Here is a 19292-nt window from a genome sequence, read left to right as displayed (position 1 = left end):
ACACCACTTGTTTTTCTTTCATGTGACCCAGCCTCAACAAGGAAACAATTGCCAAAAATCCTCTCCATTAAGGCACCCAGCCAGCAAAATCCCACAGAAAAGCTGAAGGAATTCTACAGAGCAATTATAGAGGCTGTCAGTGTAGGGCTCTTCCAGGGATGGGAAGATTGTCTTGGATGTCTCAGGGTTTAACCATGTGCTGAACTCACAGGTCTTCAACAAGGCTGGTATGACCCTGTGTCCTGCTCTGGGCTGAAGTGGAGTTCACTTTCTTCACTAGTATGGGGCTGTGTTTAGGATTTGTGCAGAACACAGGGTTGATAATGCAGAGATTTTTGTTATTGATGAGCAGAGTTTACACAGAGCCAAGGCCTTTACTGTTTTCCATACTGCCACACTGGCAAGGACATTGGGGGTGCATGAGAAGTTGGGAGGAGGCACAGATGGGACAGATGACCCAAACTGACCAAAGGGATATTCCATACCATATGACATCATGCTCAGTATATAAGGTGGGAGGAAGAAGGAGGAAGGGGGGACATCTGGAGTGATGGTGTTTGTCTTCCCAAGTCACTGTTATATGTGACAGGGCCCTGCTCTCCTGGAGGTGCTGAACACCTCCTGCCCATGGGAAGCAGTGAATTAATTCCTTGGTTTGCTTTGATTGTGTGTGTGGCTTTTGCTTTGCCGATTAGACTGACTACCTCAACCCATGAGTTTTCTAGCTTTTACCCTTGTGATTCTCCCCCCACACCCTGTCGGTGGGGAGTGAGCAAACGGCTGTGTGGCTTTTGGTTGTTGGCTGGGGTTAAACCACAGCACCCTGACAAGTCCTAACAAGCATCAGCATCAGTCAGATCTGAGTTAGAAGCCATTAGAACTTCAGGCTGAAGCTGCAGGACAGTGGCCAAAGGGGAGGACATTCCATGTGGTGTGTTACAGTCTGTGTGTGCACACAGCAGGTTAGAGTGCCTGCAGGAAGAGTTGGGCAGTTGCGTGCACTACAGTGGTGTTACCAGTAGACCCTCCCAACACCTCCATGCTCACCCAGAGCACTGAAGTGCCGTCAGGGTCTCCAGTCAATTCTCTCCTACCGCTCAGTGAAGATTCCAACAGTCTAGCAGTGCTGGCAAATACCAACTCCTTATTTCCCTCATTGGATTCGGCCCCTTTGTTTTTCATGTCACTCTGGCATAACCTTCAGTTTTGGGTGAGGTGGGGAGAGCCACTGGCTGCGCATGATGAAGAGCTACAAGTGCTTCTGGCAGCTCCAGGCACTACGCCCTGTGCTAAAATAGCTGCCCGGAGCAAGGGAGTAACCTTTCCCAGTTACAAACACATGCGTGTTTGGGACAGTAACAGCTATCATCTGTCACTTCCCTACCTGGTTACCTCATCACTCCACAGACACAGCTCTCACATGTCCTCTGGCCTCCAGCTCTCTCTGCAGTGCTCAGGAATGACAGAACAGCACTGTCCTGGCCTTTGGCTTCTCCCACAATCAGCAATAATTATAGCTCCTCTTTAAGGACCCAAGGGAGAATCACTCCCTAAAAAAAGTGAAATTGGCAAAAGAATTGGGAGTGTTTACTGTATCCCATACCCTTGAGCTGATCCCACTCAACTAGAGCATACAGATCCTGGTAAAGTCCCAAGCAAGCCCCCAACTATGAGGGTTTTCTGCCTTATAATGCACAACAGACTGATAGACCTGGAGGAAGCTCTCATTCTGGTAAAACCCTGTTTCACTGAACCCAGGATGAAATTCTGGAGGAAGCTCTCATTCTGGTAAAACCTTGTTTCCCTGAACCCAGGATGAAATTTGTGTGAGAAAGCATTACACAATTTCCCCTCACAGATAATACTGAGGGAAAAGAAAACTGGGGAACTTGGCAACATTTTGAAACCACTCTAGCAATTCTCACTGCTGCCCTGACTCCTGCAAGGGACAGCAGCAATTGGTTTTGACTCTTCAGATGTTTTACCCAAACAACTGTTGTAGGGATCATACTCGATACTTGGTTTTTCTACCTTGTATCACTATGGAAAATGCTTTCTGGCACTAAAGCAGTCTGAGCACATGGAGAATCCAATACCAGGACTTGCTGTAATGTGCTGTTCTGGGACAGGTGACCCAAACTGACCAAAGGGTTACTCCATACCATTTGATATCATGCTTGGTATATAAAATGGGGGAAAGTGTTTGTGAATGGACTTTACCTTTGGGGTTTGAAACATTATGATCTGACTATATCTGCATCACTAGCTATAGGAGCAGTTTAATCACCATGATTCATCTGTAAGTCAACAGACCAATTGAAATGCTAGAGTTTGGACAACAAGCCCAAGCTAGAGCTGACTTGCAGATATGAGTCCTGTACTTCTTGTGATCAATGCTCTTTTGTGCTAGTTGGCTAAACTGCTGAAAGTAGATGCATAATGACATTGGATGCAGCTGTTTTAATGCCAGAATTAAAATGCCAGAATTAAAATTTAGATGACTAAAAGGCTGATAACTTTTATGCAAAGTATTTGCAGCGACTTTGGACGTCTCAGCTATGAGTGGATACACTGTGTAGGACTTCCCAATCACCAGGAAAGGCTCTCCAAACCCTCACTGCAACCAGGGGCTCCCCAGCAACTGCAGGTCTGGATGGTGATAAAGTATTAGGGCAATTGGTGATGTGTCTTTCTTAATCACTATTCTTTCTCATGTGTAGTAATGCTTATCTAATTTGCTGCTCATGCTGCTTGAAATTAGAGCTTAGCAAACTGACTGTGTAAGTAAATATATTACTCATTTCTGTATTATCTCAAACTCCAGTAGTAAAATAAGCCTATTCTTTTTGCTGGTGTCTGTCATTTCTGTTGCCCCTGTCAACATGCAACTAGTCAATAATGGAAACTTTGAGCTGGAACCACAATACACCGAGTTTTCCTCATAGGAGCTACTAATTCTGTCTGTGAAGATGAGGCACTGACTACAGCAATGTCTTGGCAAGAACAGTCCCATGCAGCACTTCAGAGGGAAGGAGGCAGTTAAGTTGTTTATTAATGACAACAAAAAAACCCAAAATAAAAATGATAAAACAAACAGATACTTCTTTAAATATAGTTTCTACTCATCTGGTGTTCCCTCAAGCTCCTCCATTTTTATTTTCCTTTCCTTTTTTAATTCAGGCATAGTTACAAAAATCCAGAGGATTTAGGGAAACATGATACTTAGCATAAATTTGTCACCTATGACAACAGCAAACATCATATAAAGAAAAAAAAACCCACCTCAAAACATATTTACAAATCCATACTTTGTAGTCATTGAGAAACTTCCTGGTTAGTGAGTGGCAGATTATGCATGGACACAACATTCCCAGAGGCATTATCCAATCAGAGTCACTTAGCATAAAATTAAGCCAACAAACAGATTGTCTGAAAATAAGGCCAGTTTCAGTCCCAACTTATGCATTCGATGACCAGAACTTTTTGCTATTTCTATGTTAATTTTTTTTAAAAAATAGCCTAAGAGCACCTAATCTCACCCAAATGGGATGTACAGTCCAAACAGCAAGTTTCATTCTTAGCAGGAGTTACCCAGAGGAGAAACTCATGAGAAAGGACAGCAGGATACACCTTTTTTGCCATCTTGTCTATTGCTAATTTTAAATACTTGTATAAAACCAAACCCCCACACCATGTCTGCAGTATGGTCACAAATAGGCAATAGTTTAAAAATGGAAGATGTAATAACCTCAGACTATCAAGCTGTTCCACACTTCAGAAAAAAGTGAACAAAGCCCAAACACCTTTCTCTTCCTCTCCCTCCCCTGTCTCCCACCCTCCCACCCTTTCCAAACCAGGGAATAAAGAAGTTATACTCTAACGAATATCAGAACTGGCACCAACATTCATGCTAGTTGCCCTGATGTGCAACAGAGATCATTTACAGGAGTCAGAAATATCCTTATGCACTAGCCCCAAAGAATTCAACTTCTGAAAACAGTTAGCTCGGAAAACAATCCCATCAGGTATGATGCTGGCAGCGACCAGAGGGCACAGGAATGTCCAACACTATGTGCTGATCTTCAGAGTCATCAGTGTCTGTGGAATCTTCATCCACTGCAGATTCATTAGGATTTGTTTCCTAATACAAAACACATCCATTATTTGATTAAAATCTTCTCTCCCACCTAGTTATAAGAAAGCATTAACAATTGCCTGGAACAATCTGGTCTGCATTATCACATTGATTAGCTGAAGCAGATATTGTGTCTATGTCCTAAAACCACCTCTTTACAACTACTAAGTTTCATTTGCCACAGAGATCATTTTGCCAAACTACCTGACCTTCAACTCAGCAAATCTCCCTTAGGTTTTATTATTCCATACCCACAACTATGCAAAGCCCCAAATCCATATCTCAGCTGTGCTGATTGCCTTGGCAGCTCCAGCTGTCTTTGATTAAAGTAGTTTAAAAGGCAAAGGCTCATTGCTGCCTTTAAAAACAGAGGCAGAGCAACTGAGAAAAGCAAATTGCTTTTACAGTGAGCTGAAGAGAAGGAGGTTACAGCTCCCGAATATATGAGCAAGAGTTAAGAGATGTCATTTTCTGTTAGAAGCAACATATCTGCTGGCACCTGCTGTGAGAGGTGCTGGAATGAGTGGCTCAAATCCTGGGAAAAACCCGAGGAAGTGTACAAGCAGGTGCCCACCCCTGAGGAAAGGCTCAGTGCTTGCACAAAAAGCAGGAAGAAAAAAATCAAGTGTTCTTCTCTAAATGTGCCAAAGCAAAGGGAGAAGTGATAGTTAGCCTGCAATCTCCCAACTAAAACTACATTATAATTAACAGCAAGTTAAGTATCTTCCTGATTTGCAAAGTCATTAAATGGCTTTATGAAATGCACTTCCAGCAAGAAGTAATGAACATCATACAGACTCTACAACTTAATTTCTAAGAGCTCTGAAATGTGGTGCATATTTTGTATGGAATTAGCAACATAAACACTGTTCAGCACTGTAATTTTTGCCATTTTGGTGGGGTTTTTTTTGGGAACCTGCATCTCCACTTACCAGTCATGCTGTAGACACCTTGAACGTTGGACACACCATGTGAAATCTAGGAATTGTGACATTAAAGAACCTGTCCTTGTAGTAGAGGCAGTGGAAGGTGTAGTACCCCTCCATGTATCCAGAGGTTGTGGAAAAGGTAGTACAGCTGGTGTATTCATAGACTCTCCCTGGACTAATAATTGGAAACTCCCCTGGTGGTAAAATATTAGAGCACATTAGTTAAGGACTGAGACACAACTACAATTTAGCAGTTTGCTAAAACACTTGTACTCCACAACAAATTCAGGCAGATCATTCTATATTCCAGTAGATGCACAAATGATTCTCAGCAATTACTGATACTAAAAAAATCTATCTGAATAGCAGTTAACTAGCAGGATGCTCAGAAAGCCCTTGCAAAACAACTTGAAAGCCAGAACAGATGATACATATTCTTTTTCTCTCAAGCAACAAAGTGATTTTGATACAAACTATATAACTACTACCCTGATGAGTAACCTAACTTGCCTAACAAGTACATTAAACACTCTCCCTCTGCTGGGTTAGGAAAAATAATCTTTCACTTACCAACTACTCCAGGACCTTGCACTTCTTCCACATCACCTTTTGCATTTGTTATTCTCCAGTACCTGCTGTCCAGCTGACAAGCCTTCTCAGGAAGAGCATCTTTGGACATTTCAATTCTAGGAGCCAAAGAACATGCTTAATGGTTATGCAATTATTTTCACATACTTTAGGAATGCTTTAGTGCCCTTGAGATCTCAAAGTAGGCTGGAAATAACCCACTAAGGCAAAGTATCCTGAATGAGTTAGCAGGATCCACCTCCATGCCTCTGCCTCACTCTGTTGTTATTTACCCCTTTCTAAATCACAACAGCTACTTCTTTTCCCCACCCATCACTGTACTTAACCAACTGCCAAGTCAACTGGTACTCTGTGTCCCCTGTGTAATGATTTAGGTTTTTTTTATTAAGAAGTACAGCATGTTGTGCACATCCTGTTCATTTTGGAATTCTGTGCAGAGATGTGCAACAACTGATGCTTTGAACCTTCCATAGGTCTTATCCTGTGCTGTAAGAGTTAATCCAGTTGTTATTTTTACCTGATTCTGTAGGTGAAGAAATAATGTGGTGGATGGACAGAACTGAGTTCAGGTAGAAAAGACGTGGACACAGACACAGTAATATCTCCTGTGGTAGCAACACATTCTTTGTCATGCACATACCTACAGAGAGGAAAACATTAACTCTGCAAACAGCTCTGCACATTCAATACAGAAAACCAACCATGTAAAGCCATTAGTTAATCACTAATAAGAACACTGTGGTGCTAAGTTAAATGCAATTCTTAACCTTTCATTAGGCAGTAAAATAAAGGACAGATGTGTGCAGTGTCTTCAGGCTGTGCAGCTCCCCATCACCTGAACCCTGACAGCTCTGGGCCCCTTTGTACCTCCATTAACACTTGTACTAGGTGAAAAGTTTGGTCTGAGGTCAATGAAAACACATTTGTTTAATAAAAATGTGTCATTATGCTATTTGAAAAAGAAATCCTAGAAACTCTATCAAAAAATTACTTTACAGACCAGGGACTTGGCTCTACAGCATCCCAGTTGGACAGAATTAAGGCTCTTGCTTCTACTTAGAAGAACTTGCAAGTGCATGAAGATGCAAACACCAGAACAAGTGCTGTTCATTTACATACTCAGCAGTGCTATTTCAGAGAGCAGTTTGCTGAAAGATTGGGGGTTTAAATAACTCAGAACAGTACAGCAGCAGCAACACACTCATGGCAAGTAGAATATATATCATGCTGTTTACTAAACTTCAGATCAGTTACAAGGCAAAATTCTGGTCCTGTTACTGCAAACTCTGAAGCTTCTGTTTAATAAAATGGCTTTAAGCATTCCTTTTTACAGCTTTATCTGCCATAAGTTTCACATGCTTTCTCCTCTTTCCACCATCAGCTTTTGTTATCAGGCACCCAGAAGTACTTGGGAAGAGGTCAGCATTGCAGAAGCAGCATCAAAACCTTGCACTGAGGTTCTAAATCCCAGACACAATACCTGAAGATCTGGTCTCTGATGATAGGATAACCTCCAGTGACAACTTTGTTTACATAGGATGTAAACCACTCCAAGTAAGATGTCCCTACAAGCCAAGGAAGAAAAACATTCATAGGGACAGGCAAATTTACCACTAAGCACATTACAATAAATACTTCATGGAAAAAGTTTAAAGCTTTGATTGTTTTTATAACAAACCCTCAGACTTACTTAGATGAGTCAGTCAGTACTCCAGTTCATTCCACCAGGAAGGATAACTTGGAGAAACCAAACAAGCACTGAGAGCTAAGGGTGCATACTGCAGAACTGACACAGCCAGCAAACAATCTCCCAGCTAAGTATTCCACATTATAATCATGGTCTTAAATGCTGGTGTGTCTCATCACTTGGTCTCCACTTGAATAGCTTCTAAGGGAAATGCTAGCAAGCTGCAGAATTTCCTCTCCTTAAAAAGGAGGGATAAGTCATAGACACACTCCACACTCCTGCTACAACCCAGAACACTCTGAAGAGCTCGGGGTTTTCAGACACTTGGAGCCATTGTCTGAGAACACCATTTCATACACCCAGTCATTATTTTGGAACAGCTTGATTGCTAAGTAGACACTCGAGCTGTCACATTTAACTCTCCAAGAAGAGTTTCACACATACCAGCTCTCTGTAAAGCAATTTCTCAGCCATAAATCTTTCAAGCATTGCAATACAGAGTTCAACAGAAAAGTACAGAGTTCAACTGTTTATCAACAGTCCTGATCCAAAATTGGATTTAAACTGAAATACAAAGAAATGATTAATCTCACCTTCACTGCTCTGTTATCAAGTACTACCCTGCCAGATTAAGTGCACTTGCCACCTTTGAGCACGAGCTATGTGTGCTGTCCTTTGATCTTCTGGAAGTCTAAGGGACTCCAAGTTTATTAGCCTTCTTTCTACTACTAATCTACAGAATACAAACCTTGTACAAAGTAGCTGAACAGAAAAAGTGGACCAATTTACCCTTCCACCTTCAGAGTGCAAAGAGAAATGCTGTGTATGGAACTTCCCCTCCACCCTGTGGTAGCCAAGATTAACCCAGATCAGCAATGGTATAGCAATGCCTAATGTGGTTTCTTACTGCTAGATTTTAATATTCATTTTAGTGACATTTATTGCACACCTCCTTTGCTGCTGAAAGGAATTAATTTAGACATAGCCAAAACAAACAGATCTTTCACCTTCTAAGATGGCTCCAAAAACTACTGGGGAAAAATAAAATATATCTAAACCTTTCTGACCACTTGGGTGCTGTGTTTAATAACTGCTGACATCACCCCACGATGGCTAACAAAGGTTTTGCTCACCTTGCTAGGCAGGTTAGAAACTGATTTGTATACAGGACACGCAGAAGGAGAAACTTTAATTGAGAATATTTGCATCTCATTTCAAGTAACCACTGATGTTTTAAAGCAGGTTAGAGTCTTACAGGTAGCACAGAACATCTGGAACACTTGCTTTGTTCAAGTCACACTGATATGCAATTTTTACATACCAAAATGAAAACATTTTGCAGGATATTTTAGCTAATGTCTTACCTGTAATGAACATAACGATGGCAGAGGGATTGCGAGCCATTTGGTCCTGAAAGGGAAAGAAGTTTCAGGATGCGTTAGAAGGAGAACACTGGACTTTCAAGGTTAAAATTCAACACCTGAAATATAACATAGGGAATCCTTTCCCTATATTCCCCAAACCTAAGGTCTGGCTGCTTAACACATCATTATTCTCCTAGTCAGACCCTCAGCCATGTAAGACTCACATTCCTGTCCCTGCGAGTGCTCACGTCACCACTGAACATACAGTTTGAACCTTCCACCAAGGCTCCTGCATAGAAAATCAGGTTCAATGCATCGTTCAAGAAACAAGGCCCCCAGAAATACTGCCTTGGAACAGAGGCACAGAACAGCTGAGGCTGGGAGAGAACTCTGGAGATGATCAGTCTGATCCCTCTGCCTGGGGCAGGGTGACCTATAGCACCAGGGTCACATCCAGTTGGGGTTTGACTCTCTCCAGTGAAAGGAACAGCAGAAGCTCTCTGGGTAACCTGTTCCAGTGTCCAACCACACCCACAGCAAACATGATTTTGTGCACAGCCAGGTCAAGTTTCCTGTGTTTCAACCTGTACTCACTGTCCCTTCTCTGTCTCTGGGCAGGCAGCACAGTGAAGAGTCTATCTCTGACTCCTTTACACTCTGCTATCACATATTTATCAACATTGGTACGACCCCCTTGAGTCCTGCCTTCTCCAGGCTAAACAATCCCACCTCCTGTACAATCACATCTCTCTGGAACAAACAGGGCTGACCAGAGATGAACCAAAATAAAGTGTTTGGGTGACCTTCCAAGTTCCCAAGCAATATCAGAAGGTTTAAATAGTTGGCATAATACAAAGGGGGATGTTCACATCCTTCAAGTGATCCATTATCAAGGCAATCCCTAGAAATCTCATTTCTATGTGCTTTGAAAATAAACTGCCAGGAACTTTACAGCAGGATGAAGATTCCTATGTCTTTTTACAAGAAACTGGGAATGAGTGGCTCAAATCCTGGGAAAAACCTTACTTGCCCCACTTTCTTTTGGGGGGGACAGGTGGTGGTAGGGAAGTCACCAGGTGATGGGTGGAGAGAGAGAGGTTAAAAATCTTATTAGGTATAATATCCTGAAGCTTTGCTAGCAACAAAATGGCTCTCTTAAACCTCTACAGCTTTAAGAATCATGCAAAATACTCAGGGAGCTAAATTCTACAAAGAAGCTGATCAACAGCAGTTTATTCTCTTGCTGGAGAGCAAGTCCTGCTTACAAAACAAAGGGGATCGTGTACTGTCTTAATTTCACATCTAACAAACTGGAGGAGGACATACATACATATATACAAACATATAGATGCTGATCTTTCATAATGAAAAAGCTTTTCTTCCTTACAGAAACAGGGACAAGAATACATACATACATATATATATATATATATATGTACATACACACACTCTGTATATATACCTGCCACAGTCTGAGCAAATTAAATTGATGCCTTCCAAAAAAAGGATGAATCTTGCCCATCACCACGACCCTACAGAAGTTGCTACAACCATTAAGCACTTCACGGACATTCCTTTCACTTATGGGCTTTGATGAAAACCAGATGGCAACTCAGGAGCAAGTAACAAGCTGATATAATCTTAATATTCACTTTTTGCTACATAAAATATTTCAGCTACCAGATAACAAGCACAGGGGCACTATCAATCATTAGACATCACTGACAAGTATAAATATCTCCTCCTTACTGGACACTGATAGAAGATCTCGTATTTATTTCGTCCCTCCACACTCTCCAGGGCCATGTATTGACTCAGACCAGTGTGAATGCAGAAGGTCAGAGGGAGGCACTGCTTCAGGCCCAGTCTCTGCTGGAACCCTCCAGCCGCCGTGTCGATGTCCAGCAAGTCCTCGGAGCGGTAGTGGTTGGACAGGGCCATGCTGCCCATCAGGCTTAAGACAACAACAAGAAAGGGAAAGATAAACAAAGACAGCACTCACAAGTCAAGGTTAGCTTTTGATCCTTCAGAAACACTGATTCTTTCAATGCTCTAGACGCTTATCAAGACTTAGGTGAAACCCAAGACTAACATCCACGTGCCAAACTAGGTTAGTAGCTCACGTCAGACTTCACAAGGGAGGCTGATGGCTCCAAGGTAAACACTTCCCTGCACGTTTTAAACTCTGTTGGTGGTTCCCATCGTGTCTGCAATGCCTTCAAAGGAGCTGTTCACAGCTGACACAGCTCCTGATAGCAGCGTAATACAACAATAACCACTGGTCTGTGTCTCCAGCTTTGTACAAGTTCATTTCAATACTACCAAAGCATCCATGATCTTTCCATGGCACAATGAATACCAGGCTGCTATAGTAGCAGTCATTGACCAAAACTACAGTAAGCAAAGTACTCTATGCTTTGGAGAAAAGATTGAGAAGTGAAATAACTACTAAGCTCCAGAAACTATCATCTCAGTATAACACTAAGGCATAGACCCAAGCAAACAGACATACAAGGCAAGAAGATAATATTCATCACCATGACATGGCAAGGCCATCAAATGTCTCTCTGATTTTTCCCTCTAGCTTTGTGTAAGCAGCACAGGAAAGGATGGGATGTTTTAATCTGGTTTTGACAGTAAGGTGATGTTGAAGCAGCAGAAGGAGCCTCTCACGTGCAATAAAAGAACATACACATTTGGGAAAAGGAGTGCTAATCAGAAAGACTCAGCAGATTAGGAATGGAAGTGAGCACTGGAATAAGGTTAATATTGATAGGAATGCTGGGCTAGATGAGAGCCAGGATGAAAATGAAAAATCCAAGCAACCTACACTCATGCTAAGAATGATCAAAAACCGAAACAGGATCAAACTGATCAGCTCCAAGGGACATAGTACAGCGGTGCACATAGCAATGTGAGGAGTACACAAACCTGCAGTGTACACCTCCACACCCACACTCCCTGCTGAGAGCACCAGTGAAAGCAATTTAGATGTGAACTGCTGCTGATGCTCAGCGTTCAGGGGTGTTGTGAAAGCAGTGACTCAGGTACAAGCTGCCACATGTCAGCGTGCTATAAGCTGATCCCTTCTTGGGCAACAAGTTCCATTCCTCCTCCTCCTCACCTAGTCTTGCCTGGAATCAGCACATTCTACAGTTTAAAAAGAGGTGCTGACATCCAAACACTGAAACCTGAAGCAATGACAATCACTTCCATTTCTATCTAACAACTTACTGCAGAGTCCCATTACCCACCCTTGACCATTCCAGCATTCACCTCCCACAACCAAGCTTGTCCCCACCAGTGAGACCACACCTTCTCCTCACAGTGTGGCAGCTTTTCTTCTTCTGTTCTCGTTCTGTCAGTCCTACCTCTTTCCCCAGTCAGTGCCACACCAACCAGGTTTGCCAACCTGTGTGTCAGGCTCAGGCCTCCCCTCTGAGGGCACAGCACTGGGCCACAGCCCAGTGACAGTGCTCCAAGCTGAAGGGCATGCCCAAAGGCTTGGGTGTGCTCCTGCAGCCCTTCCATGGGCACATCATCACAGCACAGGCTTTGTGGGAGTGACAAAGCAGTAGGAAGAGCAGGAAGCACACAGGCTGCAAAGCTTCATTTGAAAACTAGACCTAGGGCTCCTATCTCCTCTCTAAAAAAAAGTCTCTTCTGGAAAACAGAACTAGAAATCACCCTTGTGCTTGCATAAAACAGCTCCCCATATCCCTTCTGCACATCCAGCACTAGAATTGGAAAAAGCTGCACTGCCTTTACTAGGGAAGGTTTTGGCAGAGCAACATGAATACATTCCTCCCCACAGACACTGCAAACATTTGCTGTAGCTTCCCATCTTTTGCCAATGTTTGCAGCACTTTATCAAGTGCTGACCTGCTAACTTTTGCTATAGCTGAAGGATAGGAAACTGTTTGGCTATCTGCCTTCTAACCTTAATGTAAAAGCAGCTTTTCACTGCTGAAACTGTGTAAAATTTTAAGATCTTCTGCTGAGAAAACTTAATTTGCAGAACTGACATTTTGATCCATTTCATATGACTAACTGGGTTAAAGTTATTCCCTAACCATTTGAAAGAAAAAAAAAAAGGTATTAAGAACTAAGCCTGAAGAGTGCAAGAGGCTAATTTACTTCTGTAGTACAACCCAAAACTTCAGGGGAGCAACTTGCAGTGCTATGATTAAAAGTCTACCAGCTGGAAGCTTGAGTTATTGCACGAAAATGAAAAGGGTTCTCACTAGGCAAAAGGAAAGTGTAAGAGTAATTTGAGCAATTAGAAAGTTACACTGTGTGTTCAATTACTCCCAGCATTAGAAGAGAGCCCATTCTAGACATGTCAGTTAAGCAGTGACTCAGTTACAATACATTTAAATGCCTCATTTATCCTGTTCAGGAGACATCTTAGCCTTTTTATTAAACAAAGTGTCTGAGAAATACAGAAGGAATTAATAATGTGGTAAGTAGTTTTCTTAGTTTTCTCTCCTTACCCAGGAACAACTAACTTCTGCCCATTGTGGATACGGAACGAGCACCGATAGTCATCAGGGAGTTTGCAACGAATTTGTGCTTCCACAGCATCCAGATCCTCCTCCCGGACACTCTCTGGGGCAGAACACAGATGGGATAGAAAGCATGGAATTTGTAAATGCCTGGATCAAACCAAGATGGACTCAAGTCAATATCTGGTGACTTCATGACATGAGCAGAAGGAACATTACATAAATCTGAAAGGCAGATGATGACCAAGTGATTCCTTGATACAGCTCTTGTCTCTATCCAGGGAAACCTCAACAGGCCTGAAAGCACAAAGTGTTTATAAAGCAAAAGGAACCTTTCCCCCACAATGTTGTCATTAGCTAATTGAGTCCCAGTTACAACCTTCAGGCAATATTGATTTTGCTCTTTCATCATTCTAGTTGCTCCTTTCAGTTTGCAGCTCAGTCAGTAACCAAGAGTGTTGGCTGCAGCCACCATTCACCTGGAACTCCAAGCTCACATCAACCACAGAAAGGGGAGAAGAGAACTATTCTCACACCTCCACACACACTTCAGGGGCTTTCCAAACCCTCACTTCTCAGAAAGTATGGCTGTGTGGTCTGTTCCAATCAAGGTTTGTTGGGCAATTCTTTTTAAACCCTTTTTGTATTCATTATCTGCTTCATTCACAGGATATAATTTAACAATTAACTGAAAAAATATCCCTTACAAATGGTATGTAAAAAGGCTAAGTTTTATCTAAAACGTGCTATGACTATACAAGTGTGGAAACTGATCATTTAAAACTTAGCCTTGTATTTCTGTAGATAAACAGAAGCTTGGTTGCACCAAATTCTTCAGAGGAATTTTGAAAGTAAAACCTGTTAATTTCAATACCTCCAACTTTCCAGTTTATTAACAAATTAAAGAAAATAGTAAGCATTAAGATCTACATTCTACTCTTCACAAACACTTAGCAGAACTCAGGAATCCAGCACCATCCTGCAAGCCAAGAAACACACAAGTTTAAGCAGGAAAGAGATCACGGTCTATAGTCCTCTTTCCAGTTCACAGACCAGGTTAAATCTAACATCTTGGTCTAAAAGTCAACTTCAAATAAACCCTGAAGTAGCTGAAAATTTAAAAGCTTTTTTGTCCCTATACCAGAAAAGCACCAACACATCATATAAGAGTTATGAACCAGAACAGTTGGAAGTACTTCAAATACTAAAACACAAATTGAAATTGAAAATAGAATCTTAGAGGAAGAAAAGCAAAAATTATCATTTGACCACTGATTTATCTCCATTAGAGGAACACAGTAAGACCTTCAGATAAAAAGAAAAAAGACCCCACACCTTCCTTTTTGTTTGGCTTCAGTTTAACATGTATGTTTTCATGTAAGAGTGTTTTAATTAGGTCTTAGGAAAACCTCACAAATAAAATCACATCAGGAGGTCCTTGAAGTAGTGGGATTATGCCACTAAAAATAATAACAAACAAATAAACAATTGGTCATAGTAACCAAAGACAAAAGGAGTAACAAGTGTATTCATTTCCTGATTCTCCAGAGGTAAAGAAGATAAAAGAAAAAAAAAACCTCTTGATTACTTTTCTGAAGTGTCCAGAGAATCTATGGATCCATAGCAACTGGGCAAGGATGCCTGTGGTCACATTTCCTTATTTACTGCAGGGGAAGGGAAAGCACATCCACCTGACTTTCAGGACTCTGAAAATCAAGGGACACACCTTTGATGAAAGCAGCAAGACACTGAATGGCAGGCAAGGCTGGGTGAGCCAAGCTCCCCCAGCCAGCAGCAGCTCCAGCATACCTTTCAGAGAACCAATCATCCGGGGACACCACTGTCCCAAGTACTTCTCCAGGTCATCCCAGGCCTTCTTCAGGGTGGCATAGTATTGGATGTATCTCCCTAGGTCAGAGTAGGTAGTGATGAAGATGGATTTCCAGCTCTGATTCCGTCGGCTTTTCTCCTCTCTGAGTGGGCATGAAGAACATATGTTCAAATTCCAAGCTACACCCAAGGAGTTAGTGTTTGTTATCTGGCAGGAACAGAAAGGTCCAGCCAGGAGCACTGCCACACAAACTCAGTTAATTCCAGCATCTCCTCCACAGCAAGTTGGAACAGAATTGGGAAACCTTTGGGGTACTTAGAGGAAAATCCAGAAACAATACTCCTTCACAGAGTGCCTTCTAAACAGAGTGCTGCCTGGGAGGGAACCCTACAGCTGCCGAATTGCTAATTCACATCACGTTTTTTATCTGCTGCACTAGTCACAAACTCCTTTATTTACCCAATAACAAGGAGCAAACCAGAGTCAAATGAGAGGTCTGTGCACTGAGCTGCAAAGTCACTTTGTTAAGGAATTCCTGTGTATTCAGTTCTCCTCACAGGCATGACATGGGAAGACAGGCTGGCAAAAAAGTGCTGACTAACATCTGATAAAGGATGTTTGCCTCCAGACTGTAGCAGTCCTTGTCTATGTCAGGATATATTCCAGCTCCTCAGTCCAACCAGTGTGCTCAATCTGCAAGATTTAGTACAGCTTCACACACCTAAATAAAAATGCAACAATTGAGAAATCTTCACATCACCTCTAAGATCTCCCTAGCCCTAAAAATGAGAGAACAACTTTACTTCTTGAAGATTTTTTGGGGGGGGGGGAGTGAAAGTAGATAAAGTTTAATCTGTGATGTTAGATAGACTAATGTCAAACCAAAGTGGTAAAATTTAAAATCCACAGTGGGGTAATGACTATCCTTGACTGATGTGTCCCTCATAATGTTACTCTGCTCCACAGGGTCTGGTAAATCCAAGCTGCAGCCTTTGCTTCACCTGAGGTATTAGCAGTGCACCTCTTCTCTACCTGTCCACAAAACTTTAACACTTGTATGTTCATGAAACCTTTCCAGGAAATTAATATTTTTACACCTCCAGCCTTTCATGGCTTTGAAGCTGCTGAACACCAACTCAACCTTAGGGTTACCAGAAATCACGTGGCCATAAACAGACAGCACAATAACATGGCTCAGAAATTCATTTTCACAGAAAAAAAGACTTAAAACAACTCCACTTACTCTGAAATGAGCCAGTACTTCTTGCAGTGTCTTTTCCACAATGGATCATGGCTTGATAGCTGATTTAATCTTCGATTTAAATAGCAGCAACTATAAATACAAAATCCTTCAGTTTGATTGCACAAGAGCAGCAAAACAAACAACAGGGATAAACAGTGATCAGTACATTACACATCACTTTCTCACGAAGTAAATGCAGCAGAGTTAGCTAGCTGTCCTTTCTCGAGCTGTGCTTACAGTGGTTCAAAGTCTTCATTACAGCTGTCTAAGTCATGAACTACTTTTCTACACCCTTTGAGAACTGTCAGCAATTAAGTGGTGCAGTAAAGCAGGTCATCCTGAAGACACTGCCTGAGATTCCAGCATGACTCCACTCCACCAGTGCTAGGCATTCCAGTAGCATGGGCTAGCTGTGATTTAAATCCATTTTTCAGCTGGATTGTCAGTCTCTCCTTTATCTTTTCCACTGTTTCCATACTCCTGAAACAATAAGCTGCAGAAACTATACAGCTTGAAGTTACTTTCCACTTTAAGTTGTTTAACTTCATGACCAGAAACAAAGACAGACATAGGGAAAATAAAAAGGGTGACACACCTGAAAACAAGTACTGTAGCCTCACCCTATTTAGCTCCTGCCATTGCATTACAGGTAACATTGGTACCTGAGGAAGTAAAAAGAATCACACCATGCACTACACAGCACTATTGCCAATGAAGTATTAGAAGACCTGGAGGGTATAGGTCTAGAACAGTTCTCAGAAACCATTCAAGTTGATCCTGGCTTGATGCATTTTGAGCTGAATTTTGTGCTAAACTTTCAAGAAACTCCCCAAAAGATATCATCAATTTAGAGGTGGCAACATCACTTCCTCAGGTAGCTTGTCCTAACAATGAGTGTGTGGTTTAATGGCTGTGATTAACATCTAAACGCCCCAAATGAGGTTACCAAGCTCAAGCTTCCAGTTACTGCTGTTCCGGGTTTTGTAAGTGCAGTTTAGAAACTGGTCAGTAAGAAAGACTAAGAGTGTAAATAGACATAGCTCTATGGTGAGATAAAGTTGCCTTTCAATCTTGTCTTTGATATGAAACACATTTACACTCATTGGCTATGTCAGAACTTCATTCATGACATGGGAGTAATTTATACTTTTGGGGAGGGTGGAACAGAAATCCCCCAAAGTCAAAGCCCTTGCAGAGATTGACTGCATTGGTGTTTATCAACCCTGTAATTCCTGGAAGGAAAGAAGTCCCCACAGCATCACAGGAACATGTGGCTTCAAATGTGATAAAAGTGCAATTAAAGCCATTCTCTCTAATTGCATACATTATGGAGAGGCTGACAGGTGAGCAAATGTTCAAGGGCCACCACCAGACCAGCCAACCTGTGCAATACAGGGAACTGCAATGTTTGTGATGGTCACAGTATGTATGCCACTAAAACAAACGGAAGCAACTTAAGAGATTTCCTCAACTCTTTGAGTGCTGCAAACATCCAGGTAAGCAAAACTGCCTTCACTGAGCTTATAATTACAACACCTACATGGCATTTCATTGTCTTTGCACACCAAAATCCATGTTATCTTGTTAAATATATAACAAAATAGGTAGTACCTTCACCACACCATTAGCAACTACTACTAAACCATCCATAACAATTTATGCTTAATCTCTTTTTCGCTGTTAACCTAACAGAATTCTCCCTGATGTCTTTATCATTCTGGGCTAATACTTGTGAGGAGGGAAAAAAACCCAAAGCCAAACCTCTCACATTTGGTAATATTCTATTTTATTCATACTTATTCCTCCTTCCTTGATTAAACACTGTGATTTCAATTACTGCCAGAGCTTGCACTTCACTGGTAAGGTCTGACCTCAGACCACACTCTCATGAGCACTGGATGAATCACAACTCTTCAGCCAAAGCCTCCAAGAGGCACCTGAAACTTTCATTCCTATTTTTCTCCCTGCAATGTCATCTTATTTAATTTGGTTTCGTTGTCCTCATTCAAATGATGGAATATATTTACTGGCAACTAGATCACCCTTTGTTTGCCCAGAGGTTCACAAGAGTTTCAGGGAAATACTGATTTTACAAACTGAATTATCAGTTCATTTCCAGATTGGAATTTTACACAGAATCTCAGATTCATTAAGGTTGGAAAATACCTCTGAGATCATCGAGTCCAACCTGTGACCTAACACCCCCATGTCCACTAGACCATGGCACTGAGTGCCACGTCCAGTGTGTCCTCAGACACCTCCAGGGATGGTGACTGTCCACTCATAGAATCATAAAGGTTGGAGGAGATCTCTAAGATCATTGAGTTCAATCCTTAACGTTTCACTGCTGTAACCCCAAACCAGATCCTCCAGTGTCAGATCCAGACACCTCTTAAACACCTCCAGGGACGGTGACTCCACCACCTCCCTGGCCAATATTCCAGTGCCTGAACACCCAAACAGGGAAAACATTTCTCCTAACATCTAACCTGAATCTCCCCTGCCTCCCCCCCCTCCCTGGCCAATATTCCAGTGCCTGAACACCCAAACAGGGAAAACATTTCTCCTAACATCTAACCTGAATCTCCCCTGTATCAGTTTATGGCCATTCCCTCTAGAGGAAGGTACAAACAAAGCCAGCATGTGATGGGGGAGAGAAAAACAGACCCACAGCATTACAGAATGGTTTGGGATGAAAGGGCCTTAAAGCTTATCTATTCCACCCCTGGCCATGGGCAGGGACACCTTCCACTAGCCCAGGTTGCTCCAAGCCCCATCCAACCTGGCCTGGAACACTTCCAGGGATGGAGCAGCCACAGCTTCCCTGGGAATCTGTGCCAGTGCCTCAGCACCTCACAGGGAAGGATTTCTTCCCAAAATGCAATCTAACTCTGCCCTCTGTCAGCGTGACACCATTCTCTCTTGCCCTGTTGCTCCGTGCTCTTGTCCAAAGTAACAGAGATCGTATCATTTTCGTTAGAAGAGGAAAGGGAGCAAAGGGGAGGGGCGG

At 42.2% G+C, this 19292-nt stretch overlaps 1 protein-coding gene across 1 annotated transcript in view; it reads right to left on the bottom strand.

Annotated features, from left to right (window-relative positions):
• Positions 1 to 3751: 3751 nt before the first annotated feature.
• FBXO3 (F-box protein 3) overlaps positions 3752 to 19292 on the bottom strand; it is a 15802-nt gene continuing 261 nt past the window's right edge. The window contains exons 2-11 of the mRNA XM_009082139.1: positions 16283 to 16372; positions 15018 to 15181; positions 13197 to 13311; positions 10453 to 10657; positions 8704 to 8749; positions 7133 to 7217; positions 6170 to 6292; positions 5635 to 5750; positions 5068 to 5258; positions 3752 to 4141 (exon numbers count right to left, since the gene is read on the bottom strand). Coding sequence (XP_009080387.1) covers positions 5071 to 5258; positions 5635 to 5750; positions 6170 to 6292; positions 7133 to 7217; positions 8704 to 8749; positions 10453 to 10657; positions 13197 to 13311; positions 15018 to 15181; positions 16283 to 16372 — 1132 coding nt within the window. The 3' untranslated portion in view covers positions 3752 to 4141; positions 5068 to 5070. The remainder of the gene's footprint in view (positions 4142 to 5067; positions 5259 to 5634; positions 5751 to 6169; positions 6293 to 7132; positions 7218 to 8703; positions 8750 to 10452; positions 10658 to 13196; positions 13312 to 15017; positions 15182 to 16282; positions 16373 to 19292) is intronic.

This window comes from Acanthisitta chloris, unplaced genomic scaffold, assembly GCF_000695815.1.
Source record: "Acanthisitta chloris isolate BGI_N310 unplaced genomic scaffold, ASM69581v1 scaffold23029, whole genome shotgun sequence".
In the NCBI taxonomy this organism is placed as follows: domain Eukaryota; kingdom Metazoa; phylum Chordata; class Aves; order Passeriformes; family Acanthisittidae; genus Acanthisitta; species Acanthisitta chloris.
The sequence above is the reverse complement of the archived record's forward strand: the minus strand, read 5'-3'. Positions and strand labels throughout refer to the sequence as shown.